At 41.3% G+C, this 13420-nt stretch overlaps 1 protein-coding gene across 4 annotated transcripts in view; it reads left to right on the forward strand.

Annotated features, from left to right (window-relative positions):
- Positions 1-13420, forward strand: part of LMNTD1 (lamin tail domain containing 1) — an 88633-nt gene that overhangs the window by 36406 nt on the left and 38807 nt on the right. For 3 of the 4 annotated variants that reach the window (XR_005558436.1, XR_005558437.1, XM_039357567.1), the window contains exon 2: positions 649-747. The exons of the other annotated variant lie outside the window; for it this stretch is intronic. Coding sequence is in view for 1 of the 3 variants with exons in the window: in XM_039357567.1 (XP_039213501.1) it covers positions 649-747 (99 nt within the window). In the remaining 2 variants the exon portion in view is untranslated. The remainder of the gene's footprint in view (positions 1-648; positions 748-13420) is intronic. 4 annotated transcript variants of the gene reach the window in all.

Genomic DNA, 13420 nt, shown 5'->3' on the forward strand with positions numbered 1-13420 from the left:
GTGATAAAGCACCCACAACTTCTGAAAGCAAGCCATTCCACTGATAGATTGTTCTCATTGTCAGGAAATCCCTCTTAGTTCTAGATTGCTTCTCTCCTTGGTTACCTCCCATCCATTGCTTCTTCCCTTTCCTTCTGGTGCTTTGGAAAATAGCTTGACCCCTTCTTTGTGGCAGCCCCTCAAATATTGGAACACTGCTATCATGTCACACCTAGTCCTTCTTTTCATTAAACTAGATATACCCAATTCTAGCAATCATGCTTCATGTATTTTAGCCTTCAGTCCTCTGATCATCTTTTTTTGCTGTTTTTTGCTGCACTCTTTTTAAAGTCTCAACATCTTTTTTATGTTGTGCTGACCAAAACTGGATGCAATATTCCAAGTGCAGTCTTACCAAGGTATTAACACTACGCGTGATCTTAGATTCTATCCCTCTGTTAACCTCCCTTGAAGCACCTATCCGTGATGTATGCATGCATGCATTTATGTTTGCAGGTAGGTAGGCATTCAACCGCCATCTTTGTGATCACCATCTTGAGTTTTTACTGCACACATTCCTGATGCCACATGATTAAGAAAAGCTAACATCTTCCTCTTGATTAGTCATTCTTCCACCCTTGCAGATAATATATCTTTTTCCCCGCACAGCTCATCACCAAAGGGGGGAATAGCTACGCCATTGAAAAACTCCAGACCGAACACATTCACAGCCAGCAACAGATCAAGGATTTGGAGACAAAGTTGGAAGTGAGTATTTATCTGTGACTGGAATTAACTTCCTAAGTTGTGTTAATGAAAAATTGGAAGATGCAGATAGACTTTTTTCTTTAGTTCCTCTGTAGCTTAAATTGTCCACTTCATAAACAGAGCCTGGGGTATCTTTTACAACAGGGGTGTCAAACTGCCGGCCTGCAGGCTGGACGCGTCACGTGTAAGCTGCACCCACCCCATTGCTGGCAATGGCAAAACAGTTCCGATACGTTGCGCGACGTCACATGACGTCACGAGTTTGACAATGTCCCAATTTAGGGGCAAATCCTTCTTTTCTCTTTGCGATGAATCTGAGGGTGACGTTTCGTACAGTTTCTATGTGGCAGTCAAAAATGAACTAAACATTCTGATAGCAGATTGAAAGTGGTGCACTAAATAAATCCTGATGTGGCTTTTATTTATAGCTGAGTAAGGAAGCGTGCTTGGATACGTTTCACAACATAAATCAAAAACTGATCATAGTTTCCAGAATCGAGGTAAGAAGAAAGTGATTGCTCTTCGCAGGAACTATAATTGCTATAATGGCGATGAACTGAGATCTGCACCTCATTTATCTGTGGGTTGCTGTATTTTTATCCTATTTATCCATTATTATCTCGTGAAGCTGTTCAGATCTGATTGAAAAAGAAAACTAAACTCTATTTTAAATGCATAGCATTCAGCAGAAAGGGAGTAAAGAGAAAAGAGGATAGTAACATTGAAGATATTTATAAGCTGCCCCTCAAGAACGCTCTGAGGGCAGTTCAGTGTAAGAAATAAAACAATAAAGAATAAATGCAGAAATGCAAATATACAAAGTAAGGAGAGAGCAAAAATAGCTTAAAAACTGAAATGATGACAAGGGGAATTTGTAAAATCACCTGGTGGATCCCTTAGACTTAGAGCAAGGGGGTTCAAATTGTGCCTTAGTTGTCTTCCTGGACATTACCTGCTATAGTTGCCCAGTGCAGGGTTGGTTGGTAGATGTGACATCACATAGGTCATCACACAAATGACAGAAACTATATTCATCCACACATTCTATTACAAGGGCTGTTTACTAATTGGAATAAGATTTAAATCCAACCTCTATCTGAGCTATTATACATGGACTGCAAAACTTCAAACAACCACTAGGTGGGAGCAAACAGTATCTCTTTGGTATGTTTTGCTGCCATCTAGCAGTCATTCAGAGTATTGCACCTTGGTACACCTGAAAATAATATCACCATGGCTCTGTTTTGACTGGATGCTGCTCATATTTTTTTCCTTTTGGACATCTATCTCTGGAAATGGGGCAGAGCCATTTTTGTTTAGGTACGTGCCATTTGGCAAGCTCGAATGTTGTAATTATGCGTTTCTTTATTCATAGCACTGGACAAAGAAGATAACATTGTCCTTTCACAGGCTTTTATCAATGGTACTTTTAATTGGGATGGTAAAATTGGTTTTGTAGCTGGTTGCGTTCCTCCTCTCTTCTACCCAAAATCTCTTTTCTCTCTCTCTCTCTCTCTCTCTTCCCAGCAAAGCAGAACCTGGCTCCATTTCATTTGGCAGGATTGCCACTGTTGGCATTTTTGTCAGTTCCCCAAACTTTCAATGCTTTATGATGACCAACTCTGGCTGTGCCATTTTTAAGCACTTCTTAAGAGATGCTAAAAAGAAAGACAAACACACAGTTGAGAAGAAAAAAATGGTAGGGCTTATTCAAAACAAATTTTGGTTCTTCAAAAACTGGGACGACCGCCCTTGTTTAGTGGAGAGTAGGCAGTTTAGGATATTCCGATAAACAGGCTTAATAAAAGAAAGCAAGGCAAATGTAGTCATTAGTAGCAAAAGGTCAAATCCTGCTTCGTTGGGGACCATGTTCTGATATTTTTGGATGGCCATCTTTTCTTCTCCTATGTAAGAAAGGTAACTACCGGTGCAAACATTTCACATGGACACTTAATTATAGTGGCCAGTGAATTCCATCAGTCATGGAAAATATGCAGATCTGATGGAAATGTGACTGGGATTCCCTGGTAGCTTGAAACTGGTGGGAGATGACTCTGAATACAAATCAAATGGTCACTATGGAGGAACTCCAAGTCTAGAAACAATCTAGGGCAGTGGTGGCGAACCTATGGCACGGGTGCCAGAGGCAGCACGCACAGCCCTCTCTGTGGGCATATGCGCCGTCGCCCCAGTCCTAGGCCTTCAGCTGGGTTTTATAAAACCTTTTTGCTTTAGGCCTCCGTCGCTGTGTGCAAAAAAAAAAAAAGGTTCAATCAGTCAATTTCAACTTCTCGTGGAAAAAAAAAGATCTTGCAAAGTTGGAATTGATTGATTGAACTTTTTAGTCCCACCCAGTCTGCTGTTAGCACCGCAGCCACGCCCAGCCAATGGGCCACACCCACCCAATGGGCCATGCCCACCCAATGGGCCATACCCACCTGGCATTTGACGATGCATAAGTGGGTTTTGGGTTGCAGTTTGGGCACTCAGTCTCTAAAAGGTTCGCCATCACTGATCTAGGCCAAAGGATATCTTGGCCAACTGAAGCCTTTGGTTCTGCAATGAAACATTCATCATTCAGAATATTAATGAAGGAAACGTAGACTTCCTTGCTTCCATGTGGGGGTATCATAGAACGTGGAATAATAGAGTGGGAAGGGACCTTGGAGGTCTTCTAGTCCAACCCCCTGCTTGAGCTGAAGACCCTATACTCTTTCAGACAAATGGCTGTCCAATCTCTTTTTGAAAGCCTCCAGTGATAGAGCATCCACAACCTCTTAAGGCAGTGGTTCTCAACCTGTGGGTCGGGACCCCATTTGGGGTCGAACGACCATTTCATGGGGGTCGCCAAACAACGCAGTCTGCCATTTTTTCCCCCTTTTCCTTAGCTGTACTACTCCCTTTTATTCTATTGGCTTTTGAAAGCCAATAGAATAGACTCTCTTAAATAGAGTCTAATTCTATTGGCTTTCAAAAGCCAATAGGAATTGTCCAGGCTGTCTCTGCCCTGCTGAGCCCACCAAAAGTCCCATTCTGCAAACGGTGCTGCACCAGTTGAATAGTCCTCAACTTACGACCGGTTGAGTAGTCCTCAACTTACGACTGGTTGGGGGGTCACGGCATTAAAAAGGTTGAGAACCACTGTCTTAAGGCAAGCTGTTCCATTGGTTGATTGCTCTCACCATTGGGAAATTTCTTCTTAATTCTAGGTTGCTTCTGTCCTTGATTAGTTTTCATCCATTGTTTCTCGTCTTGCCTTTTGGTGCTCTGGAAAATATTTTGACCTCCTCATCTCTGTAGTAGCACTTCAAATATTAGAAAACTGCTATCATGTCTCCCCTAGTCCTTCTTTTCATTAGACTAGATTTATATTGTGATGACCAGAACTTGATGCGCTATTCCAAGTGTGGTCTCACTTAGACTTTGTAAAGTGTTACTACAACTTCATGTGATCTTGATTCTGTCCCTTTATTAATGCAGTTTGGATATATATATTTGATATCCATAGGCTATGGTTGAAAATATCAAGATGGTGACCACAGTACTATGATCAAAGCTGCACATTTTTATACGCATTATGCAGTGAACATGCCATACATTAAAAAGTGAGCTGAACATAGATTGCACTCTTGCAGCTGCCAATTTGATTCTTTCAGCTGCGGTCACCCTTGGTGTGTTCGTTCATGCCTCCTTCCAAATCTATTCTTACCATCCCTCTCCCTCCAAATGGGAAGGACACTGTCTTTCCCCCATTGTGCATTCCTTCATTCTGCTTTGATAGACACATTAATTGAGTGGGGAAAATAAGATTTCTAATCATTTGGGTTGTCCTTAAATTGTCGTCATCCCCTACGTGGAGCAAACCAAAACAACGTGTACTACCCCCCCCCCAAAAAATGGGAAGGCACATTGCAGAGGCACATTACGCAAATACATTCAATAGGTGAGTGGGAATTGGATTTTTGCTTTATTTTTACATTAGCCTTTTGATTGGTGTTAATTATTGGCCTCTCTGCAAAGAGATATTGATAGAAGAATATATCTTTGCACGTTGCTAAGCAAATAACTACAATAAGTGGCATTGACTGTATTAGTAGATCATCCACCCAGGAAAGAGAATAGTTGTAGATCCGAATTGAATTGTGGGGTCCTTGGTGCTCTCTGAGCTTGGTGGTTTTCTTGCAGACCTTTTATTACCTGATTAGGTAACACCTTCGGTGCTGGAAGAGAATGGGGTTTGTGGAGAGGAGGAGGAGGAGGAGGAAGAAGAAGAAGAAGAAGAAGAAGAAGAAGAAGAAGAAGAAGAAGAAGAAGAAGAAGAAGAGGAGGAGGAGGAGGAGGAGGAGGAGGAGGAGGAGGAGGAGGAGGAGGAGAAGAAGAAGAAGAAGAAGAAGAAGAGGAGGAGGAGGAGGAGGAGGAGGAGACTTATGTACAATTACTTTGCAGTTCCTTGTTGCCATGATTGGACTTCCAGATACAACTACTAAGATAAGATAACTTTTATTGTCATTTTTTTTTCTGTGGGCACAACGGCACACATCAAAAATGAAATTTAGTTGCCTGCTCTCAAAGTGAAACAGATACATGACACACACCTACCATACTATATACAACATATGTATAGACCCACACCGCTACATATACATAGCAAATAAATATTAAACACTGTCCATCTTGGATATATAACGGAAGGGGGAAGCTTGAGAGTTCACAAGGTTAATGCTGTATGGAATGAAACTATGCTGAATTGGAATGTTCTGCTTCGGATACCACGGAGCCCCCTTCCAGAAGGTAACAAGGAAAATAGGTTGTGAAGAGGGTGTGTAGCGTCCCAAACAATCTTGCAGACCCTGCTCAAGCAACGCTTCTGTGCTATGTCCTGGATCGGAGGGAGGGAATTGCCAATGATCTTTTTGGCCATCCTCACCATTCTCTGCACCACCTTCCTGTCTGAATTAAAATGCAAGCATAACTTTAGATATCTCATTTTAATGAGATATCTAAAGATTTAATGAAGAGGGGTGACATGATAGCAGTCTTCCGATATCTCAGGAGTAGCCACAAAGAAGAGGGTGGTCAACCTATTCTCCAAAGTGCCTGAAGGCAAGACAAGAAGCCATGGATGGAAACTAATGAAAGAGAGAAGCAACCTAGAACTAAGGAGAAATTCCCTGACAGTTAGAACAATTAACCAGTGGAACAACCTGCCTCTAGAAGTTGTGAGTGCTCCAACACTGGAAGTTTTTAAGAAGAGATTGGAGAATCATTTATCTGAAATGGTATAGGTTCTCTTGCTTGAGCATGGGGCTGGACTAGAAGACCTCCAAGGTTCTATTCTATTCTATTCTATTCTATTCTATTCTATTCTATTCTATTCTATTCTATTCTATTCTTATTTCTATTCTATATTCCAATATCTATTCTATTCTATTCTATTCAACATTCCTATTCTATTCTATTCTATTCTTATTTCTATTCTATTCTAATTTCTATTCTATTCTATTCTTATTTCTATTCTATTCTAATTTCTATTCTATTCTATTCTATTCTATCCTATCCTATCCTATCCTATCCTATCCTAACTTTCACTTTCTCCATCAATTCTGCTTCAAAGAGCAGGGCAAATCTGAACTTCCTAGGTATCAATTTTCTAATTACCCTTTTTGCACCAAGGAGTAACATTTTCTATAATTAGACAGAAATACCAATTCTTCAATCTGCTATCTGAGCAGATACAGACTCTCGGACGAATGTTATTTCCCAAATCCTGAGAAGATCGTTATAAGCTTCACCCTTCACTACTCCTAGTAGCAAACACGGACCATATGGATTTAATGTTTCGGGTGGAAATAAAAACAGAAAATTGCTAGAAGACAGAATCCAGCAATCTAGAGATGCACAAAGTCAACGATCAACTTCTGGATTTGGAATCGGAGAGTTGCCCCTATGACAATTTTGAGATTATTGAGCTGATATTGCAAGAAATCATATATAAAGAACACACCGCTCTTGTGCTTATGATGGTAACCACTGGATTGCCTTCAGATCTGGTGCCTCTTTTTTTAAATCAGTTTCCTCCTGCTGCTGTTGCTCTTCCCGCCAGATTTTTGGCACAATTGAGCATAACAAAAAATTGGAAGCCAACAATGTTTTCCTTTGATTTTTGGGTTCAAAGCACAGCTGGATGGCTGTGCCTAGAACATTTGATGCCGCACACTTTCTCTCTGGTCAGCCAATCAAATAATTATGATGTTTTCTCCCAGATTTGCCAGGTTAATTCCATTGTGAATAGCAGGGGAGTATCAAAGCCGTGGACTGTTTAGGTTGGAACATTCTGATAATGGAAGGAATTCCAGATGAGTTTGGGACTGTTTCTAGCATCCCAACCTGTTTTTTTTTCTGTCCAGCCCCCTGTGGTCAAAGGGTGTTTCCTCTATTTATTTACATTTTCTTTGTCAGTGCAGAATAGAGGTTAAAAAAGGTCGAGCAATGGCAAGTTAGCCTTTGTGGCTAATATTAGCTTCCCTGCAGCTAGTCCTTGACTTACAACAGTTCATTCAGAGACCCTCCGACATTAAAACAGCACCGAAAAAATGGGACTTATGATCATTTCCACTGATTAATTGTTCTCACTGTCAGAAAATTTCTCCTTAGTTCTAGAGCAGTGGTTCTCAACCTTTTTAATGCTGCGACCCCAACCGATCGTAAGTCGAGGACTACTCAACCAGTCCTAAGTCGAGGACTACTCAACTGGTGCAGGACCGCTTGCAGAATAGGACTTTTGGCGGGCTCAGCAGGGCAGAGACAGCCTGGACAATTCCTATTGGCTTTTGAAAGCCAATAGAATTAGACTCTATTCAAGAGAATCTATTCTATTGGCTTTCAAAGGCCAATAGAATAAAAGGGAGTAGCACAGCTAAGGAAAAGGGGGGGAAATGGCGGATTGCGTTGTTTGGCGACCCCCGTGAAATGGTTGTTTGACCCCAAATGGGGTCCCGACCCACAGGTTGGGAACCACTGTTCTAGAGTGCTTCTCTCTTTGATTAGTTTCCACCCATTGCTTCTTGTCCTGCCTTCAGTTGCTTTGGAGAACAGATTGACTCCTTTTTCTTTGGGGCAGTGAAGTTTGTTTCTGTTTCTGGGCTGGAAGCATACAACTGCCCCAAACTTTGGACTGTGGGAGCACCTGTGATTTAAAGAAAGTGTAGGTGGAGATTTTCTATGTTGTAGCAATCAAGAAACTAATCAAGCCAGATGGAAACTGATCAAGGAGAGAAGCAACCTAGAACTAAGGAGAAACTTCCTGACAGTTAGAACAATTAATCAGTGGAACAACCTGCCTCCAGAAGTGGTGAATGCTCCAACACTGGACGTTTTTAAGAAGAGACTGGACAGTTGGTTCTAGCTAGGGTGCCCGGCCTTTCCCTTGCAAAAAATGGGGATGGTGGCGCAGCAGTTAGAGTGCAGTACTGCAGGCCACTTTAGCTGACTGTGTTCAGCAGGTCAGCGTTTCAGATCTCACCGGCTCAAGGTTGACTCAGCCTTCCATCCTTCCGGGGTAGGTAAAATGAGGACCCAGATTGTTGGGGGCAATGTAAATATATATATATATATATATATATATATATATATATTTACATTGCTTACTGGTGTACACCGCTTAGAGTGTGCTTGCACTTAAAGCGGTATATAAGTCTCATAAAATAAATAAATAAATGGTTCTTTGCAGGATTTAACCAATGATAAAGAGTTCTCTATGCTTTACACTGGAGCCATTTACTGGGGACTGAATGAGATGGATGCGGGGGTGTTAAGTGTCCTCTTTTTCCACTAAAAGCAGAAGGTATAAGGGAAATATAAACAAGGGGTGGAAAACACAGTCAGGGATCTGCATTTAGCTAATGGGCTGTAAAAGCTGCACAGGACTCAACAAGTCCTGCCTTTTCCATTTTCATTAACTCAAAAAATAAATGTCGGGGGTCGCAAATTAATAAAAGCCAGAGCCCAATGCTCTTGTTAGCCCTGTTATTACATGAAGCCTGCAGGTAAGGAAGCAATAAACACAAAATTGATTAAGGACAATCAATTCATTAGCTTGTTGGAAGCAAAGGGGAGATCGCAAAGGGCGATCCCAGAATCGCAGGATGCTGCAGCCTTTGTAAATACGTGCTGGTTGCCAAGCGCTCCAATTTTGATCATGGAGGCTGCAATAGTCATAAGTGCAAAGACAGCTGTAAGTCCCTTTTGTCAGCATTGTTGTGACTTCAAGTGATCACCAAATGAACGGTTGTTAAGTCAAGGGCTGCTTGTAGAGAAGACTATTTGTAGCTCAGGATTGAAATGAAGGGTCCTTGGTGCTCTCTGAGCTTGGTTGTTTGCAGACGGTTCTTTACCAAACGAGGTGACTTCATCAGAGCTGGAAGAGAGAAGGGTTGGCGGAGATGAGGAGGACTGAGGAAGAGGAAGAGGAAGAGGAGGAGGAGGAGGAGGAGGAGGAGGAGGAGGAGGAGGAGGAGGAAAAGAAGAAGAAGAAGAAGGAGGAGAAGAAGGAGAAGAAGGAGAAGGAGGAGAAGGAGAAGGAGAAGGAGGAGGAGGAGAAGGAGGAGGAGGAGAAGGAGGAGAAGGAGTAGAAGGAGAAGGAGAAGGAGGAGAAGGAGGAGAGGGAGGGGTGGGGATGGGGAGGGGGAAGAGCAGGGGGATGGGGAGGGGGGGTGGAGGGGGAGGAGGAGGAGGAGGAGGAGGAGGAGGAGGAGGAGGAGGAGGAGGAAAAGGATTGTGAGATCCTTGGTGCTCGCTGAACTTGGTGGCTTTCTTGCAGACATTTCATTACCCAACTAGGAAACTTCATCAATACTAGAAGAGAGGGTGGTTGGCAGAGAGGAGGAGGAGGAGAAGGTAGAAGAAAAGGATTGTGGGAGTTGAAGTCCACAAGTCATAAAAGGGTCAAGTTTGAAGATCCCTGGCTTAGGCACTGGTAGTTGAACACAGATCTTTTAAATATTTATATATTACTGTCTTTTACTCATCTAGGTGAAATGTTATCATATATTGCTGGTCTGTGTATGAGATGCCATACGCTAGATAAATTATGCAAGGTTGCTGTCCGAAAGTCCCATATCAGTCACGAGTCGCTCCAATTAAATGGATCGTATTGGAGAATCTTAAGGACGCCTAACAGCTTCTAGATCAAATTGTTTGATCTGCAATTTCTAGATGCAGCCCTCCGATGTCAGTGAGATGGTTGCGTGGAGGGGAACATAATTCTTTGCATCTAACCCAGTGGTGGGATTCAAATACGTGAACAACCGGTCCTCTGTGTGGATGCCGCTTCCGGAAGTCCATTCTGGGCCTGGGCAACAAAAAAAATTATCTACCGGTTCTGCCAAAGTGGTGCTAACTGACTGAATCCCGCCAGTGATCTAACCTATTTATCCTACCTCAAGATCTTAACTTCCTGTGGTTGCAGCAATCATGTTCCATGTCGGACGTGACACAGCGACTGAATTTCTGCCCCTTTCGACTGAGTTTTTAAGAAACAAAGCTTCTTTTATTTCATCAAGGTCTCTATTAGACGCTGCAAAGTATTTCAAATAAAGGCAGTAAAGATTTATAAAAAAGCTGCCATCTTTACAGCTAAAAATAGCCCTCAATTAATTCAGGATCCCCCGGCTGCGGTAGATGTTCTTTACAAGGGCCTGTTTGTTTTTTTTAAAACAGGGTGTACTAATTCCCTGTTCAATTTTCTACAAAGTTAATTTCATTCATGGATGTGCATATATTGAGTGTAATCTGAACATCTGGGTAAGGGGATGGATAGACACACGGCTGATTTATGAACATAGCAGGGTTTTTTCTGAATGCAAATCAGGAAATTACCAGGGATTTTGTAACTGATTTCATTCAGTTACTCTATTTTTTTTTTTTCAAGATTGCCTCACATAACAGGATTGTGTTTCCAGAATGCTTGTAAGATTTACTGTCTTGCCCAGGATTTTGGCACTATAGAATAGTTAAAAAGATAAATAATTATATATTATCATGTGCAATAATTATGACTAAGTGATTATCATTGGATTGATCCCCTAGGCCTAGGATATACGTAGGAATTCTTCCGGAAAAAATATTACAAGTAGTTCTCGACTGACGGCCACAATTGAGCACGAAATTTATGTTGCTAAGCAAGACACGTGTTAAGTGAGTTTTGCTTCCTTTTTTGACCTTTCTTGTGAGACTTGTTAAGTGGGTTGTGGCAGTAGTTACACAGTTGTTAAATGAATCTGGCTTCCCCATTGACTTTGTTTGTCAGATGGTCGCAAAAGAGGATCACGTGACCCTGGTACACTGCAACCCTCATAAATATGAGTCAGTTGCTAAGTGTCTGAATTTTAATCCCATGACCACTGCAATGGTCATAAGTCACTTTTTCCAGTGGCTGTTGTAACTCTGAACGATCACTAAAGGAACTGTTGTAAGTCAAGGACTAGCTGTACATTGGTTGGGATCTACATTGGGTGTTTTCTTTGATCCCTACTGACTCACTTCTCTGCAAATGTTTTTTTTAATTATTTGTATCCTGCGTTTTTATGGTGCTTATAGCTGTCCTTGCCTTGGTGACCTGCAGCCAGTTCTTCCTGAACAACAAAACACACATGAAAACAGTTTAATTTTCTTTAATTTCTTTCCCTTCCTTTTGTTTTATATCTTATGGAACAGAGTCCCTGAGATGCAGCCCCCCTGAAAGCTATAAAATTCCAAATGAGAAATACCACCCACCAACTTTATGGAGCAAAAATCAAACAATATGCCAAAAACATTTGACACACCCTTGAAAGATATTTGTAGTCCCAGTACACTGTCTGCTCTGTTGATGGCAAAGGAAAACATCACTTTCTATCCATTGTTCTAGCTGTTATTTGAATGTTTTCAATTTTTCATGGCAGAGAGAGCATTTCTCTGTCCAAAACTAAGAAAGCTTCTCAAATTATACGTCGATACTTCTTCCATAGACTGGAACTTGAGATAGCTATTGCATGAATCCTAAATGCCTCCTGTTGGATTATTTTGTGCATTATCTAAGAATGTAACAGCTTTCTTACATGGGTTGGGATGGTTTTGGTCACCACATTATAAAAAAAGATGTTGATATTTTGGAAAAAGTGCAGAGAAGAGCAACTAAGATGAATAAGGGCCTGAAGACTAAAACATGTGAAGAAAGAATTGGGTATGGCTAGTCTAGAGAAAAGAATGATAGCAGTGTTTCAATATTTGAGGGGCTGCCACAAAGAAGAGGGGATCAACCTATTTTCCAAAGCACCTGAAGGCAGGACAAGAAATAATGGATAGAAACTAACCAAGGAAAGAACCAGCCTAGAACTAAAGAGGAATTTCTGAAACGGGGAGAACAATTAATCAGTGGAACTACTTGCCTCCAGAAGTTGTGGGTGCTCCATCACTGGAGGTTTTTAAGAAAAGACCAGACCGCCATTTGTCTGAAATGGTATAGGGTTTCCTGCTTAAGCAAGGGGTTGGACTAGAAGACCTCCAAGGTCCCTTCCAGCTCTAGTCTGATTTTAAAAAAATAATTTTCATATTCTGATTGATTGACTTTCTGACTGATTGATGTTTCTCAACCTTGGCCATTTTAAGATGGGTGGACTTCAACTCCCATTATTCCCCAGCCAAATGTTTAGAAGTGGACAATAATTAACAAGCTAATTATTTTATCGATGGGCAAAGAATTCCTTGGTAGACATTTTGTGACGGTGGCTCTCAACATTTCAAAAATGATTACTGGGCCAAAGATATGAGACACTTTCCTAGTTGGAGGCAGCTGTGAACTTGGGGGGCAGAGGAACTGCAGAAAACTAGAGATAAATAATTGCCTTATGAACAGAGGTCATTTATGCAATAGCTGTGACTGACATTCTTGTATTGGTGAGCTTATTACATGCATGTGATAAAGCATCTTTATCCCCCTTCAATACATGAGATCATCAAAGAACTTTTGGTGAACCATCACTCCTTTTTTTTGTGGTCAAATCTGATTTTGTAGCTCTTGGGCGGTAAGAATGATTGTTCCATGGATAATGTTATCTATCACCAGTGCGACTGCACTGTTTATGTTCGCTAAAAACCAAAGAACAGTGCATTTACAATATTTTTTTCTTGTCAGTACAAATGAAGAATAATTTTGCATTTGCCATAGGTTAAATAAATAAAAAAAAATCAATCTTGCTGCTAAGATTGAGCTTGTCTTGATAGACTTGCAATTTGTAGAAACACCTTTAATTATTTCTTAACCAGATGTCACTGGATACTGAGTGGTGATGGTGGACCTCATGACCTTGGACATAATTTCCTAGATAATCATGGTGGTGTTCACACATACATATTTACCTCTTAACTCATGTTAACAAAATGCAATTGCTCTGTTAACATATTAAGCTATGCCCAAACATTTTAAAAAAACAACCGTATTACGTGACAGTGTGGTTCACATAATAGGCTGAAACCGTGGGTGTGTTCCTATATGCTGAAATTATTAACCATCCAATCCCGTTCAGACTAGCCTAGTTGGTGGTGTGAACCCAGAGCAAAACAAATGACTTCCTAACCATTACAGCAGTGGTTCTCAACCTGTGGGTCGGGACCTCATTTGGGGTCGAACGACCAT

Source organism: Crotalus tigris, unplaced genomic scaffold, assembly GCF_016545835.1.
Source record: "Crotalus tigris isolate CLP2741 ecotype Arizona unplaced genomic scaffold, ASM1654583v1 scf7180000018925.3142382, whole genome shotgun sequence".
Classification (NCBI taxonomy): domain Eukaryota; kingdom Metazoa; phylum Chordata; class Lepidosauria; order Squamata; family Viperidae; genus Crotalus; species Crotalus tigris.